Source organism: Lepidochelys kempii, chromosome 5, assembly GCF_965140285.1.
Source record: "Lepidochelys kempii isolate rLepKem1 chromosome 5, rLepKem1.hap1, whole genome shotgun sequence".
Taxonomy (NCBI): Eukaryota; Metazoa; Chordata; order Testudines; family Cheloniidae; genus Lepidochelys; species Lepidochelys kempii.
In genome coordinates this window covers 25,646,079-25,671,451 of record NC_136384.1, presented here as the reverse complement: position 1 = coordinate 25,671,451, position 25,373 = coordinate 25,646,079, and the positions used below count along the sequence as shown (strand labels likewise).

Below are 25,373 nucleotides of genomic sequence, written 5' to 3'. Positions count from 1 at the left end.
TTTTTTAATGTGGGCAAAACGTATTTTCCCCTAATCTCTCGCACAGAAACCTCTGAACAATTTTGGCTGGAAATTTCTCCCAAAATTCTACCGGAGGCAGACACCTGGCACGTAAAATTTCAGTCAGATGATTAGTTTATAAAGCAGGGTCTTGTAATGGGAAGTGTGGGGCAACCTTAATAGTTTGGTGCCACCAGCCCCACCTACAGCACATAGTTCAGTGGGATGGTATAAAGGTTCCATGAGCGCATTCACTTATGTGCTGTCGTGTATTTTTTCATGTCTGGGTCCTTTATTGTTTTATTTTGTTCCTCAAACAAGTTGAGCAGTCTTGTTTGAGGAACAAAATAAAACAATAAAGGATTTTATTTCAATCTATAGTCTCTTTTTTTAAGCCTATCCTTAGAGCCTTCTGAGTGAGGGATGTTGTGATTTGATAAGCAAACTGTTTGCTGCTAAATTGCCGTACCTAATTCTCATCACCACCAAGTGGGTGGCACTGTGTTTCAATTATCTGTTTGTAACTGCTGCAAATATTCAGGCTTTCTGCTCAAAACTGGAGAAGAAACTGCTGTAGTTTCTTCCAGGTAAAATAGGAAAGAGTGAGGAGGAATTATTTCTTTTCTACTCTGGGGAATAGACAGAATGTTGCAGCAATTTGGGGGGGAAAAAAGGGAAGGACATGTAAGTAGCGTTCTTCTTTGAGTGCTGGTCCCTATCTGTATTCCACTGTGGGTATGCCCAGACATAGAGAATTTGTCAATCAGCATTTAACAAAACAGAAATGGATGTGAAATACATGTTTGTATCAGTTCTGTAATGAATTTGAATTATAATTGATAGATTTGGTGGTTGAAATTGGTAAGCTTTTTAAACTGACTTATGAATTTGGACGTCTCCTGCCTTTTTAAAAAAAAATTGCTCTATCTGATGAATGGTTTGACTGCTCCAACACTGGTACCAGTCTCTTTTCCTTTTCTAAGGTGGCAGTGGCGGCAACGAATTCGGATGTATCTTGAAGGAACTGGTATTAACCCTACCCCTGTAGATTTGCATGAACAGCAGTTAAGCCAGGAGCAGCACAGCAGGGCCCTCGTTAATGGAAGATTTCATGATCAAAGTAGGTTGAAGCTGATACTAATGAATGTAATCAACAAAACTTAGCAGTGATCACTTGAATGGTCAGTTGTGTAATAAAATAACTCAAATACTTTCCTGATGAACTCTTTCTAAATGGACAACCTATTCTAAATTCTCAATTACTGAGGGACAGTCTTCACTCATTGATATATTTTGCTTTCCGCCACCAACTCTCTGAATAACATTTTTCATGAGTAGTGTACCCAAAGACTTGGATTCTAAATATCTAAACTGTATTCTTAAATTCATTCACCTAAATTTGGGTTATTACTGATTATGCACTATATGCATCTTATAACTTTAAAAACAAACCTTGTATTTGTGGATAATCTAAGCACTGTACCCAGATGTACAAACACTCTTTTCTCAACCTGTATATTATATAATTTTAACATTAGCTTTAATAATTTTTTGGGGGAATGTAGTTATTATAGGCTTGTAAAATTGTCATAAATGTAGCAGCACAAGCTCATGGAGATGGGGTTTGGTCCGTTAGATCAGGACCCAAACTTGGAGCAGGGACTCTGTCTTGAGTGTTGAAATATGTCTACCTGTCACTATGTACGTGTGACCTTCTAAAATTGTTCATATATATTCGTTGACTGTCTATCTTAAAAATTTCATCACTGGTCTCTGGAAACTTGGCTAGATGGACCACTGCTACATTCCAGTATAGCTCTACCTGTTCATAGATTCTAAGGCCAGAAGGGACCACTGTGATCATCTAGTCTGACCTCCTGCATGATACAGTCCATAGAATTTCCCTGAAATATTTCAAGTTTGAAATAGAGCATATCTTTTAGGAAAATATCCGTTCTTGATTTAAAAATTGCCAGTGATAGAGAATTCATCACAACCCTAGGTAAGTTGTTCTAGTGGTTAATTACCCTAACTATGAAGAGAAGAATTCAGTTTGCCTGGTCATCCACTTGTCTTTTGACATGACACAGTCAAAACTTACTTTTTTCATTCTCAGATTCATATGTCCAAACTGGCTTTTCTCAGCTTTCCTGGAAGAAGTCTGTCTGAGTAGAGACCAAGCCTGAAAAGTCTGTCAGAAAAATGAACTCTTCAGAAAAACTATGAACAACTGAATAGATATTAAGAGTGCATAAGTTCACATTCTTAATTATAATCAGTTACTGCTTTTTTAATGGATTGAGAAAATTTTGAGAATTCTGTTTTTAGAAATGTAATTTAAAACTCACCCCACTAATTCATGTTTTAGTAACTGTCATTTGCCCAATACCTGCAGAATCTGAAGTTTCTGGACCACATCTTTTGCCAGTGAGAGCACTAAATGAAGTCTTCATTGGAGAGTCTCTCTCATCCAGGTACACTTAACTTCTGCATTGTTAAACATTGAGGTGTGACACAGTCTGAATTTGTTTTCATTTAAATATCAATTTTATGAAAATTCAGCAGGTAATCTTTGTGTTTGTTGCCATATTTCTTTTCAGCCTATGAATATTAGACTTTCATCGGTTACAAAAATAGATATTTGCTAAGATGTGGGAGAACAGTTGAGTGACATACCTCTATTCCTGATCGTTGTCCTACCTCTCTAGCCAATCCTTCAGATCTGTTCTTCCTCTCCTTGTGCCTGTGGGGTCCCACAGGGCCTTGTCCTGGATTCTCATGTTGCTTTATACCCTTCCTTTTGGTGGTTTCATGTTCTCACCTGCCTTCAATTGCCATTTTTATGATGACTTGATCTACCTGTCCATTCCTAACTTACTGAGATATGAGACTGGATAGAGATCTGTCCAACATCTCCTCCTAGATGTCTTGTCATAACGTTAACATGGTCAAAACCAAACTTCTGATCTTTATTTCCACAATCTCCATCACTAGCAACATTACCATTCTCCCTGTCATTCAAACGTTTGTGTCCTAGGAGAATATCTGAATTTTCACTCCCTTCCCCTACAAAACCAATCAGTATCCAAAGCTTGGTGCTGCTTGCTCCAAGATATCTAATTACTTTTTGTCCCTAGGTTTAAAATTCTTGTTTCAGGCCTTTATCTCCCATTTCTGTTCTTCGAGTGCTTGCACATGTCCATTCCACTGTAGGTGTGTGCTTGCCTTGTGCACCATTATCAGATAATTTTTTTTCTCTCAACTGTACCTGTCGGGGCGACTCGAGCGCCCTCTGCCACCTCACACCACTGCATGCTGGTATAAGAGATTGGAGCTGCCCCGACTCCCCTCAGTTCCTTCTTACCACCAGTGACAGTTACCAGAACGATCGTAGACTAGTTATCGTAAATGCTTTCCTCGCTCCTTTGTACAGATATACCCTCTTGTTGTTAGGAATTAGTTAAGTTAGTTTTAGCTGTTTTTACTGATAGGTCTTTTGGACTAAGTTTTTTTTTTCATTTTTCGGTACCAGGTTGGGTGCCAGAATGATGCTTTGCTCACCGGGGATTGTCCTGCTGCACTTGCGCTAAACCCCTGTCAGTCAGTTACCCACACCTGGCCTGTTTAGAGTGTTTGGGAGAATCCCCTATCAGTGAAAAATGTCACACCTTTAAGGGATTTAAGCTCTGCTCAAGAACAGAGTGGAGAGGCTCAAGTGTCTACTCATGGAGGCAGCGCTTCAGCCCAGATCAGACTCATTACACAGGGAGAGTGCCCCAAGCTTGTCGGCCTCGGTGTAGCGTGCACCAGAGATGTCTGTGGCTCCACAGTCCCACTCATTGGTACTGAAGAAAAGAATTAGACCTTCCTCAGACTCAGTACTGTGTTCTGTTGTTTTGGTTCCTAAGCCTAGTAAAGGCAGAGACTCTAAGAAATATGCTGTGAAGAGTCTTTTGCAGGAGCAACCTTCAGCTTTAAAGAAGGGATTGCTACTTCCAGAGCCTGTGCTAGCTCCATTGGGGGCATCCCCTGAAAGGTGTCTGAGACAGAGCCATCAGCCACTTCTGCTCCCAAGCTCTCTGGAGGTGTATTCAGCCACGAGAAACTTACTTAGCCTCTCAATACCAGTATCCCCGGCAATGCAAAAGATTCACAAAGATCTCTTTGAGCTAGAATGTGTTTTAATTAAAACTATCTTTAGATAGGTTTTTTTCCTCTAAGCATTTTATCAAAAAGATCCCATTTAAATAAAAAAAAAAATAAATCATTGATTTTTATCCACCCTGGTGACCGTTGCCAGGGTGGCTCTGCCAACTAAGAAAGCCATTATGAAGTTAGTCAAGGTGCTATGGCAGATGCTGTCCTCCTTACCTCCTGTAGCAAAGCGAGCTGAAAGGAGGTACTATGTCCCCTTTAAGGGATATGAATATTTGTATTCCTCCCCTCCCCTTGGTTCCTTGGTGGTGACAGTTGCTAATGAGTGAGAGGGGTAAGGTCACCAAGCATTGATGCTGAAGGGCAAAGAAGTGAATAGGCTGGACTTGTATGGACACAAGCTTTATTCTGCAGGGAGTGTACAACTCAGGATTGCAAACCAACAGGCACTCCTGAGCTGCTATGACTTCACCCTCTGGGAGAACGTTATAAAATTTAAAGACAAACTGCCAAAGGACTATAAGTAAGAGTTTGCAGTAATGGTAGATGAGGGCAATCTGATTTCCAGAATTGTTCTCCAGGACAGTTTGGATGGTGCAGATGTGACAGCTTGAATCATGGCATCAGCTATTACCATGAGAAGATGTTAATGGTTACAGTCTTCTGGTCTCCCTCTGGAAGTCCAGCAGACCATTCAGGACCTCCTTTTCGAAGGTCCCTCTTTGTTTTCATATAAGATGGATGATAGGCTTCATAGCCTAAAAGGTTCCAGGGCAACACTAAAATCTCTTGGGATCGCTATTGTTACAAGAGAGGAAACAGTTCCATCCTCAGCAACCATATAGACATCATGATCTTCTCCCCAGTCTCAAGATCCACTGAGGAGAAAGGGCAGGAGTTAGAGGAAGTGTCTTCCACTGCCCTCCACTCCTTCTTTGAGTAGTGTCCCTATGGGTGCTCCACTTTAGGTGTCTCTTTGCCCCTGCACCTCTAATCTGAGATTTTTGGTAGCAGTGTCCCATTGAGCCCACGCATGTGCTCTCCCTTCCTTGTGGTCTGCCTCAAGGCACTTTAGCACTGCAGGGGTGAACCCCCCTCACTTCCTTCTCTACCACCTTTGGCCTCTGACTGAACTAGCAGTTGTCCCTTCCTTATCTGTGTCATTAGCATAAGTAGTGTTTGTTTTGTTACCTTTGTTCTCCCTAAAAGTACTCAAGCTAGTGTTTTTGTTTTGTTTTGGTTTTATTTTATTTTATTCCTTTTGGTTTAAAAAGGAAAAGAACTTCTTTGCTTCCCTGTGGGGGGGGGGGGGCATCCAGCCCTCCCTCCCCCCAGGCATCTAGTAGACTCCTAATTATTTCTTTTTCAGTTTAAAAAAAAAAAGTAAAGACAGTGTTCTTCTGCATATTCCTCCCTGCTAGAGGATGACAACCCCCTGCCCAGGGGCTTGCCTGCTCTTTCTGCTCCAAGCCCTGCCTCTCCTGCCAGGAGTCAGTTCCTGTAATGGCCAGACACTCACTGTGCTTGGGAGACCCTCACAGAAGTGCTTTATCTGCCACACTTAAAACTGCAGCGTCACAGGAGCTGGGAGCTGAAGTAAAAATTCCTCCATATAGAGAAAACACTTCAGTCTGCCGGGGACTCCGGTGGGTGTTGACCCTGGGTCATCCCCGGAGCCTTCACTTCAAAAGGGGTCCAGTGGTGGGGGGAGAGAGAGAGAAGAAGCCACCAGCAGACTCCCCCTGGAAAGGCTCTTCCGAGCAACTGGCCAGCCAGAGGGGTGTTCTCTAGTGCGGCCATGCCATCTCCGTAGCACAATACCAGCAGAGGAACCTCCTGCTGTGAGCTCAGCTGCCCCATGATTGGCACCGAAGCTCTGGAAGTTGAAACTTCAGAAGGGGCTTCCTGCTGTGAGCTCTGCTCTCGACACCAACAAGGGGCTTCTGTAAGCTCTGTGTTGCTCTGAGTTCTACTCTGGGCAACTACTGCACCAAGAGGGCACAGTTACTATACTATCTCTAAAAGAGCGACACAGAAAAGCCCTGCTGTCAGCTCTGCTTCAGCACAAAGACACCAGAGGCTTCCACCATCATGCTCTGAGGCTACAGTACAGTCCCCTAGGGAGAGGGGGACTGTAACACATCTTGAAGAACAACAGTTATAGAAATGTAGGTAACTGTTTTTTATTATAATCTTTTGCTCTATCTTTCCTGACACCTAGGTTTGACCCTCTTCAGACTAGAAAATCCAGCTGATAGGATCCTCTTTCTTACTCATACATTTGACATTGTTCCCTCCTCTTAGAATTCCTATCTCCCCCTCATCCCTGTATCCGTTTTAAACTTCTTGTCCTTGCCTGGCATAAGTTTGCCTCTCTCTATGTGCCCTCATTTATTTGCATTGCCCTATCCTTTGCATGCTACCATGCTAACCTCAACATGCTCTTTGTTCACTTCTCCCACACTGCTTCCTAGGCATGAATATCCTTTCTGAGCAAGTCCACAGGGCTGTTGCTTTTTCCACATTCAAATCCTTCCTGGAGACCTACCTGTGATACCCAATCAACTGATCATGGCAGTGTTGTGGGATGGGCAGTTAAAACATTATCATAAATCATGATCTGATCAGTTACCACGTGGTCACTTTACTTCTATCTGTAATTTTTTACCTTTAGAGTGTAACGTCTTGTGTTTGTACAGTGCCTAGGACATTGGTACTGCTGAAAACAGTATAAATATTTCATGAGTGCTTCCTCTTCCATCTGAACCGCAACCACAGACTGGCTGTAGGAACTTGATTCAAAGCGTGAAATGTTTTGCATTCTATAATTTTGAAACCTACTTCCACATGAAATTCTAAAAAAGTTTCCTCATCACAGTCTCTGTATAATCTTGATAGATATAGGCACACACAGACGCATCCCAATACTTTTCAGGCACCTTTTTAAAAAATAGTACTTTTGCTCATTGACTATACATTACGTAGAAAACACTCTTTGGTTCCGTTGTATTCCACAAACACAGTTGCACATGGTCTCCCTTTAGGAACATGTCCTGGATCAAAGATTCTTATAGCAAAGATAGTGTGACTAGGATTGACTATTTTCTGTACATTATATTGTAATCCTATTAGTAGTAATACTGGTATTTATGCAGTGCTTGGAAGATCATTTAGAGATTATGCCTAGATGCCGCAGGGATGGTTGCTTTACAAATACCAAGAAAGACAAATATACAAGTGCTTATTTAATCTTTTGTCGCAGTAACAGTGGAAAGAACCTACTAGGAAAGGCTTTAAAGTTCCCTACAAGAGCTTACTCAGCAGGTCAGTAAAGAAAATGAGTAATGACATTGGAATAATTGTCTATTCTAAACTTGCTTTGAGGTGCTTGTCACGTCTTTGACAAGTTAGTCCACTTTATCTGTGCTCCATTTCTTAATAACTTGGTTTCAATTTCCTCCATCTTTCTATGTTGAGTTCTTTAAAAATGTGCTCATCCAAAGCTCTGGGTTCATGTACAAAAATGAAGCCAGTTAGGACCAATTTTCAAGGTATAGTCTTCCTAGCCTATCTAGGTAAGAGCTTTCGTCATCCACACAGCTTACTTTCTAATAAGAGCTTTTGAAGTGTGACTCAAATGTTACTATGATTGTGTGCTGCTGACATACTCTGTTTATCAGGAAGCTAGATTGCATGATCTAGATTGGATTTTATAAACTAACTCTCATATTTCAGCAGCTCTAGCCAGGGAAGTTTGAGACTTAAAGAAAAATGCCACTCTCAGTGTAGCTTAGCAGATGTACCATAATGCATTGCACAGAAAAATGATTACTTTCCAAGACAGTCATGTAACAAGACTACTACTTTACTACATTTATAGTTTAGAAGGAATTTGTATAGAGCAGAAACAAAGCTTGGTGATTTTACTTAAGTCAAAGCTCTTTGAAGAATCCAACTGTATTTATAACTTGCTATTGAAGTGATCACAAATTCAGTTTGAAGCTTTGCTCTTACTTACTGGCATTAGAATTTTTTTGTTCATTGGAATTTCCTACCAATTTGAGTTTTCTGATGTAATCTGGTAACATGAGACCAAATGACGGTATTAGCATGGTTTATGCAGTAGTTCAAGAACTGTACAAGTAGAGATAGTTGCATATGTAATTTCATTTCTGAAAGCACAGAAATCCCAGCTGTACACAAGGTTGTGACCAGTATATAAACTATAAAGAATTTCTCACTTGCACAGAATGCAATATGAATGGTATCAACAGTTGAAGAATCTGCTTAGAAAAGCTCATGTTGAAATATGGAAAATACTAGTATCTTCAAAACATGTCATAAGCTATTTTGTAGTAGAAACACAATGTTTAAATTTAACATTTATGTTGATTGGACAACTTTGAAAGGTTACCAAAATAGTTTAACTTTGTGATTTCCTGCAGGTAACACAATGCAAATTATTTTTTATGCTAGAAAAGTAGTTTACTTAATAAAACTGTCATGAGACGACAAAGCAATACTTACCTCCATATCAAAAGTTACTGTACAAAACTCTATTGTGAAATTGTCAGCCATATATGAAACCGGTCCTTCTAGATTTATACATGCCTGATATAGGGCTATGTGTTCTGTCTTATTCAGGGTGAACTATAAGTCCTGCAAACCCAGTTTTAAATTCTCGCTTCATAGGGCCTCCTACTATGAGGTATCAGTTGATGATGGTCCATGGGAAAAGCAGAAGAGTTCAGGGCTCAATGTATGCACTGGAACAGGATCAAAAGCCTGGTAAGTTAGTTTCACAATTTTAATATTAAAGTACTAAATGTTTCTCATCTGAAACAAATTTTGAATGACTTAAAGTTTGTAAAACTGTGTTTTCTGATATGCTCATTTTCTTTAGCTTGTAACGCATCGGGTCAATTATTTTGAGCAATATATGTTACCATAAACAAGTTTCTATCTGATGAATAACTAATGCATAATTTAAAAGAAAAATTGTTGACCAATATGTGCTCAGTTTTTCTGCCTATCGTGGCTCTCGTGGCTGGGAAAGGCAGACAGACAACCACATGATGTAAAGGGAAAGTCTTGGAGGATCTGGAGAGTGAAAACTACATTGGGGACACAGGTTGTAGTCAGGAGAATGTGAGGGGGAAGCCACCTGGAGGTGAGAGTTGGCCTAGGGGGGATGGGAAAGAGCCAGCCTCTGTTGGATTTGCAGAGTCCACCAAATTTCATGTCACTCATTGCAGTGTAGCCCGTGTGTTTTTATATTAAATTGTTGTTTCACAGTGGCCAGACATTTTTTCAGTTTACATTGTGCTGTAGACTATTGTATTGGAAAATACATAATTTCAGGTGGTAGTTGTTGAGGATGAGCATGGAGGGCTTGGCAGCCAGGCAGGGCGAGCCGCTACAGTGTTTGGCAGCTGGGAATGTACATTAGGCAGATGATTCTGGATGGGTGATGGCAGATGGATAGCAATAAAATAGTTGTCACTTAAAGACAACTCAATTTCAAAGTTAAAAATCCAGTGAGATGAATGGGGCAGGTCACATGGATGCTTCCTGCACACAAGAAGACAACACTGCACTATTCCTATTTTCATGATTATCTTCACAATCTCAAGTGTTAGAAACATCAACTTTTAAAATGAATCTGGAGCATAAGATGGCAAGGGTTGAAGTTTATAGCAGATTCTGTGGCTTTTGTTCCAGTAGTGCCCAAATCCTAACTGGGCTTTTTTCTTCCTTTGGTTCAACAGCTAAAAAGAATGAGAACTTGAATCTTCCTTTGAGCAGGAATTTAATACAGGATCAAGGCCTTGTGCTACTGTACTGTGTAAAAACATAGTAAAAGACAGAGCCTTCTAATCTAATTTAATATAAAACATAATGGGCCTGATTTTCATTTACACAAAGACTCTTTTACTTTGGTATAAAAGGGCCTTAAAGCATAAATATATATTTGTTTCAGTGGTGGAAAGCCTGCCTCAATGAGAATCCAGCCCACTGGGTCTTCTATTAAATTGGAAGACCTAATGGTCCTGATTCTAATTTACGCTCAGGCACCTTTACATTACTCAAGCATAAATATATTCCATTTTGAGTCCCTTTTACACTTCCAAAGTAATGGAAAGAAGTCTTTTGTATATGACAATCGGGTTCAATTAGGGTTGCCAGTTTTGGCTGGACATATTCCTGGAGGTTTCATCACAACGGTCTTTAATTAAAGATTAATCTTTCGTTCCTGGAGATTCTAGGACAATCCTGGAGGGTTGGCAACCCTACGTCCAATAAGTAGGTGGAAGAATGAGGGTAAGAGGGATATGCACATAGACTAACTGTGCTCAATTTGCAGGTTTTGAGCTGATTTTTCTTTTAGATATAAAGAAAACAATTGCCAGCTATTGCTTGGTGGATCTAAGGATGGCGACAGAGGCAGAATTAAGTTTATATAACTTTATTTATGTCTTTCCAAAATGTAGATGATTTTTAATCCAACAGTTGTGTTAAGGCATTTTCTGAAATGGTTATCATCTTTACTAAACTTTGATTACAAACATTTTTTCTGCTCGATAATTTTGAAATCTTTATGGAAGAGATTTTGTCAGCTCGTGTTACTCACCAAACACTATCTTTACTTCCGTGTTTAGGTCCTATAATATTAACAAGGTGGCTACCCAGGCTGTTGAAGAGATCCTTAAGATTGGTGAGTTGACAGCACGCACAGCATTACATGTTAATTTTATCTGAAGATGATCATGTCTAATTGGGTCCTTTTCTTCCTTTGGTTCAACAGCTAAAAAGCATGAGAGCTTGAATCTTCCTTTGAGCAGGGAACTAATACAGAAAGGTTAGTGAAAATAACATTTTTAGTAGTTTTATAGCATTTTTTAAATAATTCATATTTATTGTATTCTATTACTTAACAATTACAGCACTTAAAAGTGCTTCATTATGCTAAAGATTAGTTTTTCCTTAAGAGAAAGCACATTTAATTAAATATAATGTACCATATGATCTGCAATTCAAGAATCTTTATACTTTAATGTGTAACAGGCATAAATATTTTGGTAGAGAATTTCAGATCTTTACAATTGAGAACGGATACTTGGAATAATGGTTCTGAATTGAGAGAGCCAGTCAGTGGTTAGTCATGCAGTGGAACTATAATGACTCCTCCTGTAAAGATGTATCCTTTTAATTTTAACTGGGTACTTCTAAAAATCATAAATGCTTTCTAAACAGTTTTATAGTGGAACTGTTTCCTCTGCTTGAAATGTGAAACCTTGAGAATGACTAACTCCTTTAGAGAAAGTGATGGTCCAATTTCTGTATTTACAGTAACAAATGAATATAATGACTCCCTGCTGTATAGTCCAGAAGAACCAAAGATGTTTTTCAGTATTCGAGAGCCTATTGCAAACCGGGTTTTTTCAAGTAGTCTGCAGCGTGGGTTCTTTTCAAAGTAAGTATTGCCTATAAATGTAATTGAACACTTAGCATTTAACTGATATGTAGAATAAAATAGGTAGCCTGAGAGCTTGTCTTAAATGTGCTTGATACTCAAGTTTTTGTGTCCATACTGAGTGGGAAGCAAGTGTCCTCCTTTCTCTTAGATGCTTTCAGGACTAATAGTGCAGACCAAGGAAAGAATTTCACTTCATCTGAATAGATCACATGAGATGGACAAAAATATAAACAATATTAAAGTGAACAAAACCATGGAGTTTACTCAAAGTGCTGAGGTCTGAATGTGATCGAGGCCCCCAAAAAAATAATAGTAAAGGAAAACTATTAAAGCAGGAAGCTTTTGATATGGAATGTGTTCTTAACAGTGTTCACCACCAGTTGCATATTTTGTATTGGAGACATTCTATTTGAGTATAAATTTACACTAGGTTTGTTTGGTAGAAAGTTAAAGATGGGACAGTGGAGAGGTAAAATGCTGGATAATCTCATTCCAATTTAATAGATTAAGCCTTGAAATTCCACACACACACCCCCACATCCCCACTAAGATTGCTTTGTTTCTATGAAATTCTTTCCAAAAGTCACATCACAGTCACCCTCACTAAAGGAGTGAGTCACTGTTTCTTTTCTCCCAGCAATGGACACTGTTCATACAGCCTTTAAAACTGACTCTGCCGCCTCTTTCTCCCCATTCCTCTCTGCACACCAGTGCCCCCTTGCAAAGGAATGGCTGATCCTGTCTTTTTGTGGGCTAGTTAGAAACTCCTTTTCTTAGGAAGTTGGACAGAACCCTTGCCTAATGGGAACTATGTAGTAGAATGAGACTTTGCTTGCAGGAAATGCATGGGTGGTAGCGGAACATAAGGGTCTATAAAATGTCATCCTCATCCCCATGAAAATATTGAAGCTTTTAATATGACAGGTCTTCCTCAAACTGTCCAGATTAAGGCTACGCCCACACTGCCCAGTTTACAACAGCACAGCTGTGCCTCTGCTGTTTATCGGCAGGAGAGAGCTGTCCATACTGGCGCTTTTTGTCGGTAAAACTGTTGTCGCTCAGGGGTCTTTTTTTTTTTTTTCATACCCCGAGCGACAAAAGCTTTACCAATGAAAAGTGGTGAACTCTACCCCTGCAACAGCAGTCCACCCAGGCCAGAGATTGGTAGCATTGTTTCTGAGGGTGGTGCTTTGGAACGTTTAAGGAGTTACCATTTCGTACCAGAAAAGATTGACAGGGACCTATTCCTTCCATCAGAGGCAGGGGGCAGGACATTTGACTGTACCTCAAAAGTAAGAGGATAATCAAGTAGAAATATAAAAGCTATGTTTAAATTAACCTTTTTTGAGATCACATGAAGACCAGGATTGGTCTTTGGCTTTACTGGAGCTTTTTTCCTACTTTAAGCATGGTTGGAAGAAGGTGTCTGTTTCTGAAGGCTTTTGGCCTGAAGTTTAGGTTATACTGAGCTATTGTAATACTTGAATATATTTATGTTATAAGATATGAGCCGTGATAAACAGACATTAATGACATTCATTGGTTGTCATTAGAAAAATGATATTTTTCTGAATATTTATCTGAAATCATCCACTCCGTGTGCAGCGGCAGTCAAAAAAAAGTGAACAGAATGTTGGGAGTCATTGAGAAAGGGATAGATAATAAGACAGAAAATATATTGCTGCTATATAAATCCATGGTATGCCCACACCTTGAATACTGCATACAGATGTGGTCGCCCCATCTCAAAAAAGATATATTGGAATTGGAAAAGGTTCAGAAAAGGGCAACAAAAATGATTAGGGGTATAGAACAGATTCCGAATGAGGAGAGATTAATAAGACAAGGACTTTTCATCTTGGAAAAGAGATGACTAAGGGGGGATCTGATCAAGATCTATGAAATCATGACTGGTGTAGAGAAAGTAAATAAGGAAGTGTTATTTACTCCTCCTCATAATAAAAGAGCAAGGGGCCACCAAATGAAATTAATAGGTAGCAGGTTTAAATCTAACACAAAAATATTTTTTCACGCAACGCACGGTCAACCTCTGGAACTCCTTGCCAGAGGGTGTTGTGAAAGCTAATACTATAACGGGGTTCAAAAGGGAGATAGGTCCATCAGTGGTATCCCTAGCCTCTGTTTGCCAGAAGCTGGGATTGGGTTATGGCATGGACCACTTGATGCTAACCTGTCTGTTCATTCCCTTTGGGGCACCTGCCATTGGCCACTGTCAGAGGACAAGATACTGGGCTTGATGGACTTTAGGTCTGACCCAGTATGGCCGTTCTTATGTTATATTAATTCATTCTTCTAAATGGTTGCATTGTACTTCTTATTACAGATGGCAAAGTTCTGGGTTCTAGATAATGTACAATAGAGCAGTGTTTCAAAATAGTTTTTACTACATGCGGATTGTGCATGGGGGTCAAAACTAGATTAAGACGATCTGGGGTGCTAGTTATACCCCAACACAAGGCCCCCTGAAGCCCTCTTTTCTTATTGTGGTCCTGCCACCCCATCTGAAGTGATGGTGATGGAGAGGCTGTGGCAGTCGCCCCATTAACATCCCCCAGGAGTGGCAGCAGGAGCCTCCCTCTCCCTGGGAGCAGCAGGGGTAAGGGCCAGTAGGAACTTAGTAGTGGGGGTGAGTCTGCATGGGTGTGTGGGCTGGGCTTACTGCATTCTTCTGTCACACTCTCATTCCAGTTTCTGGGGGTGATACATAGGCCAGTTCACACCTCTCGGAGCTATTGTTTCAGACTTTCTGCACTCTCAGGCAGACATCACTGCATCAGGTATACTTGAGTCATATTTTCCTTGTGACGGTAAGGATAGAAACTTTCCTTTTTTTTAAATGAACATTTACATTCTGACTTTATTGTGTTGGATCTGGGACCAGGGCTTGTGACTATAGTGCTCATCTCTGCCTTAATCCATCCCTGCTCACAGAAGTCCCCCATATGCGTAAGTGTAGATTTATGGCTTTAGGATTCTTCTTGCTTTAATTGCTGTCGCATTTTTGGTCAGTGTGACATTTTTGAAAACTTATTTTTTATTTATACCACTCTCACTTTCTACACATTCTGAAGGATAAACCCCAACAGTTGAATTCCTTTTCATTTTAAAGGTAAGTTAACTGGAAGAATATGATAGTGGCAATGTCTGTTGGTGTTTTGTTCAGTATTAGAAGAGGGTGCTTCTAGAAAATTTATAGGTAAAGTTTTAGCTTAAAATACATGTAGTCAAACTCATTTAATATTGACAGTAATCAGCCAGTTCTACATAAGGGATTTTCCAATAAGCAATATCACTTTCAAGCTTGCAGTTCTTTAGTGGTAAAAGGCAAAATCATTCCCATCTGCCCACATCTGTTTTGCATACAGTGAAGAATGTTTAAACCTTTCACCTTGTTTGAAAATCACTAGTGCTGCTGATTAGAAATACTGAAATTGCTTGTGCGGTATGCAATGATGAATTGATGCTCATGACTTTAATTGGACATCAAATAGGTAGCATTGTGCTGAACTGGTTTCTTACAAAACTACACGGAACATAAATCTTCCATTAAGCAAGTCAGTATTAAATGGGTTTAATTGTAGCTTCCTTTCAAAACTTAACTGAGCAACAGCATTCTCATTATTTGATCAGTCGCACTATGTAGGCTGTCTTCCTTTTCTAGCAGACAATATAATTCTGGCTGGATGGCATTTGGATGGCTACTTTCATCCTTCATGTAGATTCCTTCCCTCTCCTAAGCAAAGTGCTAATACTGTAAATTTTTTACTGTTTAGTACAGTTTGAAGTTCGTTTGAAAAGATGCTTAAAGGATAGTACATTCTTTCAGTGGGATTCTATATGGATGGAGACAGGGAGGATTGATTTAAATTGATTTAATTGAATAATTGATATAAATAATTGATTTTTAACCTTGTTTTGCATTTGTAGTTAAGTTATTTTCTTCAAGTGTAGTTGATTCTTCTTTGAGTGATTGCTCATATGTATTCCACAATAGGTGTGTATGCTCACCATGTGCACTGGTGCCGGAAGTTTTTCCCCTAGCAGTACCCATAGGGGAGCGCCCCTAGCAACCCCTGGAGTGGCACCTCCATGGCGTGGTATAAGGGGCGCTGCGCGGTCCCCGCACCCTCAGTTCCTTCTTGCTGCCAGTGAAGGTGCGTCAGGACTGCTCTGCTCCAGCTTTGCTGTAGCTCGTCCCCAGTACTTCTTGTTTGTTCAGTGTTGGTACCTGTAGGTAGTTATTTAGTCTAGTTTAGCCAAAGCGCCTGAGCGCATCCCGGGTTTTAAGTTGTGTGACACTTGTAGGCAATCTATGCCAGTGAGTGATCCACATGCAGACTGTTTACGCTGTTTGGGGGGAACCCATCTCAGCGATCACTGCATGATTTGCAAGTCATTTAAGCCTTGGACCAAGAGAGAAAGGGACATTAGGCTCCGGGCTATTCTTACGGAGTCGGCGCTGACCCTGGCTCCGGTGCACTGCTCCAAGTTGGCACCGGGTACCGCGGTGTTGGTGCGTGGTGACCCATCAACTAACTGGCACCACTCCCTGTTCGTGGGACTCTCCGAGAAGCCTAGGAAGAGGCTTTCCTCGCCACAGCACCAGAGTAAACCTGGGACAGGGGCTAGACCCATGTCGGGCAGTCCTCAGTCCCAACTGGCCCCTAGACCTCTGACTCAAGTCGAGTGGAGTAGCCTGGCCCATTCGGAGCAGGCCTCCCCAGATGTCCTCCACACTGGAGGCCCTGCAAGCGGCCCGGGATGTTATGTCCATGCCGGTACCAGGAGCACCACTGGTGTCGGCCCCGCACTCCAGAGGCAAGCTGCCACTGGGATCTCCACAGTCGCCCCGGCTCAGTACCGGTCTTGGTCGAAGGAACGTTCCAGATGCCATTCGCCACCCAGCGACCGTTCAGGGCAGAGTCCACGTGGATTGCCCTCAACTTCCATCAGCCTGTCTGGCTGGGTTCCATCCGATCAGGACTCTCCGCACCACTCTGCCTCGAGAAGCGAATACCAGCAGGACCGAGGCAGACAACGCCATAGGTCCTCACCTACGAAGGGCTATCGCAGCCTGTCACGGCACGGGCGTCGACGTCGTTCCCGTTCGTCATCCTGCTCCAGGACCCCGCCTCGGCACTGCCTCTGCAGTCCCGGGCGTCGATTGCCGGCGTCTCGCCATTGTGGGTCCGCCTGTTGGAGTCAATCGCAGTTTACTGATGGTACTGGTCCTTCATGTTGGGATCATGGTCCCATGGTCAGCACCGCTCCCGGCTCTGCCACTCCTCCAGGTCCAGGACAGCAGCGGGTCATATGTCAGCCCGGCCTCCCTTTGTAGTCGTCCATCGATGGGCCAAGCCAGCCAGACCGAGCAGCTGGCTCCCCTGGTGCTGCAGCAGGTGCAGTGGCACCGGGCCCCGTGGTCGGCCCAATGGTACCAGTGGGCGCCGTGGCCCCCGACGCAGCCCCCGGTGGGGGCTTGCTCGGTGGCCGGAGCCTTGGAAGGACTATCGGCCTCCCTCTCCAGACCCCCGAGGAAGGAGTTGGTGGGACGTACATCCTTGGGACTGTGCCTGGAGAGCTACTATGTGGTGGACCCTCCGGTGCCAGTGGACACACAAAGTACCGCACCGGCCTCCTCACCCTCCCCAGATGAGGCGATTACAGCCCCTTCTCCCTCCGTTCCGCAGGAGGACTTTAGGGCCCACCAAGAACTCTTTAAAAGGGTGGCATCGAGCCTCCACCTCCAAGCGGAGGAGATGGAGGAGCCCTTGGGCTCCCTGTTTAACGTGCTGTCCTCCTTGGCACTGGGCAGGGTGGCCTTGCCTCTCCACGAAGGGGTGGCAAAAATTTCAAGTGCCCTGTGGCAAACCCCGGCCTCATTGGCCCCCATCTCTAAGAGAGCAGCACACAAGTATTTTGTACCCACGAAGGCACATGAATACTTATACACTCAACCACAGGGATCGGCAGGGCCAACCAGCCTCTACCCCGAAAAATAAAGATTGAAGGAGGCTGGACTGATTTGGAAGGAAAATTTATTCGTCCTCGAGCTTCCAGTTATGAGTGGCGAACCACCAGGCTCTCCTAGGCTGGTATTAGTTCAATCTGTGGGGCTCCTTGCCCAAGTTTGAGGACTTACTCATGGAGCGCAACACGAAGGAGTTCAAAGTGCTGGGGGAGGAGGGCACAGCGGCTGCCAGGGCAACCCTGCAGGCAGCTCCAGATGCAGTGGATACGGCCGCGCGGTCCATGGCCTCTGCGGTATTCATGAGACGAGTGTTGTGGCTCCTGCTCTTTGCACAGCGATGCGCGGACCTCCCATTTGATGGCAAAGCTCTGTTTGCGGAACAAACGGATACAAAGCTGCATGGCCTGAAAGGGAGCCTCCCTCCCACTGGACAGGTTCGAGAGCCTGAAAGGGCTCATCGACACGGTCACAAGGTTTCCAGTGATAACAGCCAGAGCGTGCCTCCAGGTCTTGGGTCACATGTTGGCGTGCATGTATGTGGTCTGCCACACCAGACTCAGGATGAGACCCCTCCAGTTCTGGTTGGCCTCGGAGTTCTCCCAGGCCAGGGACAGGATGGACAAAGTCCTCATGGTGCCCGAGCCAGTGCTTGCCTCCCTAAGGTGGTGGTCCTCCCTGAGAAATATGCTCCAGGGGCTCCCATTCAGGGTCAGGGCCCCGAAGGATCAGACCTGGGGTAGGGGGCCCATGTGGGGAGCGTTCAGACCCAAGGTCTGTGGTTGGCTCAGGATTTGACCCTACACATAAATGTCAAGGAGCTCAGGATGGTGCGGCTGACATGCATGGCCTTCCGTTCGCACCTGGAGGGCCGGGTGGTCAGGTTCCTCACAGAAAACACGGCCTCAATGTTCTACATCAACAGGCAGGGCGGGGACAGATCCTCTTCCCTCTGCCGCAAAGCTCTCAGGTTGTGGGACTTTTGTATAGCCCACATCATCTGCCTACAGGCCTTCCATCTGCTGGATGCCCAGGTGGATCACCTGAGCAGGAACTTCTCCTCTCAGCACGAGTGGTCTCTCCACCCAGAGGGGGTACACCGACTTCTCCAAGAGGTGGACCTGTTCACAACTCGGCAGAACCATCGCTGTCCCCGGTTCTGCTCAGGGGGGGCTGGGACAGGGCGCTATTTCCGATGTCTTCTTCCTGTCCTGGTCAAGCCAGTTTCTCTGTGCCTTCCCCTCATTCCTGCTGATCAGCATGGTCCTGGAAAAGATAAAGACGGACAAGGCCTGGGTCTTCCTGATTGCCTGGCATGGCCCAAGCAGCATTGGTATGGGACCCTCACGGGCCTGGTGGTTGCCCCGCCGTGGTTGTTGCCAGCCTGCCCGGACCTGCTCTCCCAGGACCAGGGCTGCCTCTTCCACCCCAACCTTGTGGCACTCCACCTCACGGCGTGGCTGCTCAATGGTTAGGTAGGGAAGAAAAGACGTTCTCGGAAGGGGTTCAGCGCGTCCTACTGGAAATCAGGCAGCCCTCCACATGCCGAGCCTACTTGGCAAAGTGGTCTTGGTTTTTCCAGATGGGTGGACGAGCGGGGAGTGTCCCCAGTGGCTGCCCCGATCCAGCTTATTCTGGACTACTTCCTTCATCTTAGAGCCCAGGGCCTGGCACCCTCGTCAGTCAAGGTGCACCTGGTGGCCATATCGGCCTTCCATCCACCGGTGCAGGGCCACATGGTATTTTCCGATGCTATGACTGGCTAATTCCTTAAGGGGTTGGATAGTCTCTTCCCGTACGTTCGGCCCCCAGTCCTCCAGTGGGACCTGAACCTGGTGCTGGACTGCCACACGGGCCCCCCGTTTGAGCTGCTAGCTACATCCTCCTGGTCACACCTCTCGTGGAAGGTAGGCTTCCTGGTGGCGATCACGTCGGCTAGGCAGGTCTCAGAACTCAGGGCCCTGACCTCCGAACCCCTGTACACGGTGTTTCATAAAGATAAGGTCCAGCTCTGCCTACACCCCTCGTTCCTCCCGAAGGTGGTCTCCGCCTATCACATGGGTCAGAACATTTTTCTACCAGTCCTCTGCCCCAAGCCCCATGCATCCAGTGAGGAGCGCCGCCTCCACACGCTGGATGTGAGACAGGCTCTGGCTTTTTACCTGGAGCGGACTAAGCCATTCAGGAAGTCCTCACAGCTCTTCATCACGTCGGCCGAATGCATGAAAGGTTGGCCGATCTCCACTGACCTCGTGCATCCATACCTGTTATGACCTGGCGGGAATTCCTCCGCCACCAATTGTAAGGGTACACTCGACTAGGGCGCAGGCCTCGTCGGCTGCCTTTTTGGCCCATGTCCCCATTCAGGATATTTGTAGGGCTGCCACATGGTCTTCAGTTCACACATTAACCTTGCATTATGTGATAGTCTCCCAAACCAAGGAGGACGCTGGGTTTGGCCTGGCCAGCCTCCATCCCAAGAGTCTGTGAACTCCTACCCACCGCCAACAAATATAGCTTGGAATTGCCTGTTGTGGAATACACATAAGCAATCACTCAAAGAAGAAAAGACGGTTACCTTTTCCTTAACTGGTGTTCTTCGAGTTGTGTTGCTCATGTCTATTCCACATCCCGCCCTCCTTCTCCTCTATCGGAGTTGTCTGGCAAGAAGGAACTGATGGTGGGGGGAGTGCACAGCGCCCCTTATACCGCCCCGTGGAGGCGCCACTCCAGGGGTCGCTAGAGGCGCTCTCCTACGGGTACTGCTAGGGGAAAAACTTCCAACACTGGTGCACATGGTGAGCACGCACACCTATTGTGGAATAGACATAAAGAATACATCTCAAAGAACGCCAGTTATGGAAAAGGTAACTTTCTTTTCTTAGTGGTTGGTTTGCAATTAAATACAGCATTTACACTAAATTTACTGTTTCTTTTTGCTAACTAGGAACATATATTATATCTATATACCTTTTTTTATATAGCTTATTTTACACTTATTAGGATTATTCGTTTTCAACTTCTAATTACGTTGCAAAATGAATGACGCATTTCTTATTTACTAAATCACTGGTTTTCAACCTGTAGTTTGCAAACCTCTGAAGGGTCTGCAAAGTATGCCTTAAGATTTCCAAAAGGGTCCGAAACTCCATTCGAAGTGCAAGGGTCTGCAAATGAAAAAAGGTTGAAAAACACTGTACTAGATGGTTAATTATTTTACTTGTGATTTGTGCCAAGCTCTATTTGGATGGAAATTCAAATTCAATTAATATACAAACAGAAACATTGTAAAATGATTTTATTAGTTAAATAAAATTACTTTAAATGTGCTGGATACATACATTTTATGATAAACTTTTTTCTTATCAAAACATGTTTTGCATTTAAAACTGATTTATTAAAGTAAGTGTCATCTGTATGAACTGAGTTGAACAGATTGTTTCTGGTCACCATGTCTTACAAGATTTTAGAACTAGTCGATCTCATCTAGTTTTTATTTGTAGATTGGAAGAGGGAAAACAAGCTGTCCTGCTTTTCTAACTTCCAATTAATGTCTCAGTGTTGGATTAAGTAGTCATTTAATTGAACTAGTTGAATAAACTGAAATAAATAAAATATTCTTTATGTACAGAAGAGGCTGCTGCTGTCAAAAGCGGGTTCTGCAGTTCAACCATTTCTAGTTCCTTCTGCTGACCCAGTGACTTCCACCAGTTCAGTGCTTTGACTTTATAGATGTTTGCTGGCAAGTTTTAAACATACTGCTTAATATTTTTTATTTAATTTAAATTATTTTAATAGATTATAGTAAATTTAGGCCTTAAAGTAGACTGTCAGTTTCAAATGTAATTTTAAATAGGTTTATTTTAAAAAAATTGATTATTTTAAAATAAACGTATTTAACTTAAATTTTAAAAAATCTATTTTTATCCACCCTGGCTTGCGATGTTTTTTCTGATTTACTAACACATAAAACAAAAGGGGCTATTCAGTCTATTAGAACTAACCCTTTGTCCGATACTGTAGTGTATTTTCTAAATATTTTATAGGAAATCTGAGTGTAACACTTGATGACTTGTCTCTTTTTTTGCAGGGTTTGTGTCCGATCACGTTGTTGGGATGCCTGTATGGTGGTAGATGGAGGAATTTCTTTTGAGTTTAATGATGGGGCAATAGCTTCAATATTGATCAATACAGAAGATGCATTGCGCACTGTTTTGCTAGAAGAATGAAGAAATGTCATACATTCTGTTGAAATCCTACTAAATCCTGCACCCAGAGAAGGGACTCACTGCAGAGATAGACAGTACATCAGAATGCTGCATTATTTTGTGTTGGAAAATTTGCTTCTCTTGATGCAAGAATATTGAGAAAAGTGACCTGAAATAATTTCCCATCCCTGGGATGGGGAAGTCTTGGAAAAAACTGTTTTTTGAGCTTTATTGCACCTGACACAAAGGAAGTGTATCCAACTTCAGTGAAATGTGATTTTTTTAACCTTTTAAGATGAATGTGACAGAACACTTTTTTTAAAAATTAGGTAGATGGGTTCAAATGAAATAAAGTGGTTAGCCTTGAATATTCAACTGTACAGGTTTTTAATAGCAGTCTGGAACTGAATGAACCAAACACCTCAACTGTTCATACATATTATACTTTTACAGAAAAGTACGCTAAGATTCATTGAGTTGATGCAAGCATAAAGAATAGACTTTGGAAAATAAATGCTGATGTTGGCCTAACTGAAATGGAGATTTTTTTTTTACCCTCTTCAAAATTTTATAACACTACTTTGTGGTATGGTTTGTGGTAGATGTTTCAGCTCTTCCAGTGATTTTTCTACTCTTTTGGTATTTACTTCAAGACTTTTTTTTGGAAAGTGTTTGTTCCAGTGACTAAAAAAACTAATTTATTTTGAGTGAGGTAACTCTTCCCTATGTTTCATCTGAAATCTAGATTTTTGTTGTTGTTGCCTGCTATAAATCTCTTTTTTTAATACAAATTATTTTAACTACAATAAATTATGCTGCTTCAATGAATACATTAACTGGCCAGCAAGTGTTCTGTCAATCAGACAGTTGAAGAGAATGGTATAGAATTATATAGTTTGGGTTTTAAAAAGCGGTATTTGGAGTTAGTAAGTAAAGTGACTTGGTTTTAAATTGAGTACTTGATCTGCTTCATAGCTATACTTCTGAAAATGCAGAGAAATCACATACCATTCTTTTTGTATGCCAAACATGTATGGGAGACATTAGGGTCTAATGGAAGAGGCACAGGATTAACCTCTATACCTGTTTTCCCCATTTGTAGAATGGAGATAGTATTTTGAAGGGAAATTAAATACTTTGATATTTATGCATAAAGAGCCCTATATGAGTGCTAAATTATTCTGCTGACACTCTCGACTGACTGACCAATTTATTCTTTTGGTCCCATACACACAACTTCATTATGCAGATAAGTATTTAAGCACAATGTGTCTGCAAAAGGGAAAAGCCCATTGTTAGCCACAGAAACAGTAAACAACTCCATGATCATCTCTGGAAAGGTGGTGTTCTGAGTAGCATGTGGATTGCAGGGCAGAACTGGGCAAATAGCAGTTTGAATTTTATGCATGTGACTTAATAGCAACAAAAAGGGCTTGTTTCTACTGTAGAATTAACTTTTATTTCAGAAGTTACTCTTCAAATGATTCTTGTTTGAAGAAATGTATACTGCAGATTTACTCAGAAATTCTAATGGCAGTCAATGTATTTATTGTTTACATTTTGAAATGATAAACTCTTACTTTACAGGTGGAGCAAGTAGATGAATGATTTTACCCTTATTATCAAATAAGTAGTTTAAATAGGCTTATTTTTTCTGTACTCAGCTTGAAAAGTTAAACTCCAATTAAATGTTAAGAGGATAGCCCTGAGATGGTTGAACCAATGATGCCATTGTAATGAGATCAGTTATAGTTACAGGTTTATGTACACTTTAGATACAACCTTTTCTTTAAAAAAAAAAAAAAAATGCTGTAGGCTGAAATGTGGCATAAATGTCCACTTGAAAGCTCTTTGGGCTGCAAGTGGGAAGGTGGAGTCAGAATAGCCCAATAAGCTCTTTTGAAGCCATTGAAACTATTGGGCTTTACTGTTACCAAACTGATGCTCTTCTACATGTCTAATGCAAAAAACCTGCAAATTTGTTCTAAAACTGAATGTTAGTACACATTGTGGATTAATCCCTTTTTCAAAAGAGAGATGTGACTGTGCAGGAACCAGAGTATTCCAGTAAATTCATTGTTATGTAAAAAAGAATCCCCCTTTCAACAGTAGTTTCTGCATTCTGTCAATGGATAGGTTGTTTGGCAAATATCCACTGCTGCTGATTGAAGTGTTGCAACTCCTCCATGTAAATATGCACTTTAAATGCGCTAACCCCAAAATAGCTCTTTTAAGTATTTAAATACCTTTTAAGAACACTTTATTTTTATGGCGTTTAAACTAAAGTTAAATAATAGTATGATTTAACTTACTAAAGTAAGAACACTGAAAAGTAGGGCAAAAACTATATCTTCCACTCAGCCAAAATTGTGAAGACTCTCCAAACAAATGAGGATAGATATCATGTGCTGTAATATTTAGAACGGGATGGATGGATTAAACAAAATGAGTTTTTTTTGCTTTTGAGTTTCAGACCCTTAAATTGAGAATGCTGTGTCTTAAAAGCAACACTGCCAAGTAGTATAGTTCCAGTCTTTGACCTGCTTTTAAGCTTTGGTATGAAATATCAGTTGGATTCATAACTATTAAAAAAGACCACCGAATGAGTTAGTGGACCTGAACTGCTCTTTTGTGCCCTCTACTGGCTTTGTAGCTGAAGTTAATCACTTATTGTATTTCTGCTGCTCTTGATGCTGGTGCACAAACTTAAGTAATGAGACGGAACTGTTAGTTTGTGCTCATTAGAAATACTAGCATGGGGTCAAAAATCCATATTGGACAAATCAGTAGGAAGAGCTTATGTGTATTATACAAATTAAGTGTAAACATCCCTTTAAAATTTGGTAAATTCTAGTGTTTATAAAGGAATGTAATATAAACAACTGATCTGATAGTCTAGGATACTTCTTTGACAGAAGTCACACAATCTAACTGCTTTGTCCATCCAAACAGGTGCTAACTCCAAAATCCAAAGGTGTTTTAGCAGCCTGCTCAATCCAGAACGTTTCGGTTAAGCGATAGTTAACACCACTTAACGTTTTGCTAAACTAAAATTTGACATTCTTTGCTTTTTAAAAAGAAAGTGGTATGTTGATACAGACATGTAATAAATGAAATCTGAAGAGTTACATGAAACTGTTTAACGCCTTGTACTTATCTGTATCTTGCAAGTGCTCTTTTAAATATTTATTGAAATCTTTTGACTTGATATGCAGTTTTTCCAATGTTCATTAGTATTTGGCTAAGCAGGAAACATTTCTTTATAGCAGGGGTGGGGAACCAATTTTCAATCACGGGCCACTGACCCACAGAAAAAAATCAGTCGTGGGCTACACACAGCACTGCGGGGGGGTGCAGAGGCTCTGGACTTCCCCCCACAGCAGGGCAAGCTGATGCTTGCGGCTCCAGGCCCCCAGAGGGCATGGAGGCTCTGGGCTTCCCCTAGGCTCTGGGGTGGGGTTCAGGGTGTGGGGGGGGCTCTGGGGTGGGGAGTGGGTTGGGGTGCGGGAGAGGGTTATGATCTGGGGCAGGGCGTTTGGAGTGC

At 42.2% G+C, this 25,373-nt stretch overlaps 1 protein-coding gene across 6 annotated transcripts in view; it reads left to right on the top strand.

The window, feature by feature from the left end:
- The window catches only part of NADK2 (NAD kinase 2, mitochondrial), a 63,710-nt gene extending 38,681 nt beyond the window's left edge, over positions 1-25,029 (top strand). For 5 of the 6 annotated variants that reach the window (XM_073343761.2, XM_073343757.2, XM_073343762.2 and 2 more), the window contains 7 exons: positions 984-1,120; positions 2,396-2,474; positions 8,800-8,943; positions 10,815-10,870; positions 10,961-11,014; positions 11,506-11,629; positions 21,712-25,029. In XM_073343761.2, the coding sequence (XP_073199862.1) occupies positions 984-1,120; positions 2,396-2,474; positions 8,800-8,943; positions 10,815-10,870; positions 10,961-11,014; positions 11,506-11,629; positions 21,712-21,850 (733 nt within the window). In that variant the 3' untranslated portion in view covers positions 21,851-25,029. The remainder of the gene's footprint in view (positions 1-983; positions 1,121-2,395; positions 2,475-8,799; positions 8,944-10,814; positions 10,871-10,960; positions 11,015-11,505; positions 11,630-21,711) is intronic. The other variant, XM_073343758.2, reaches the window with a different exon arrangement.
- Positions 25,030-25,373: the final 344 nt, after the last annotated feature.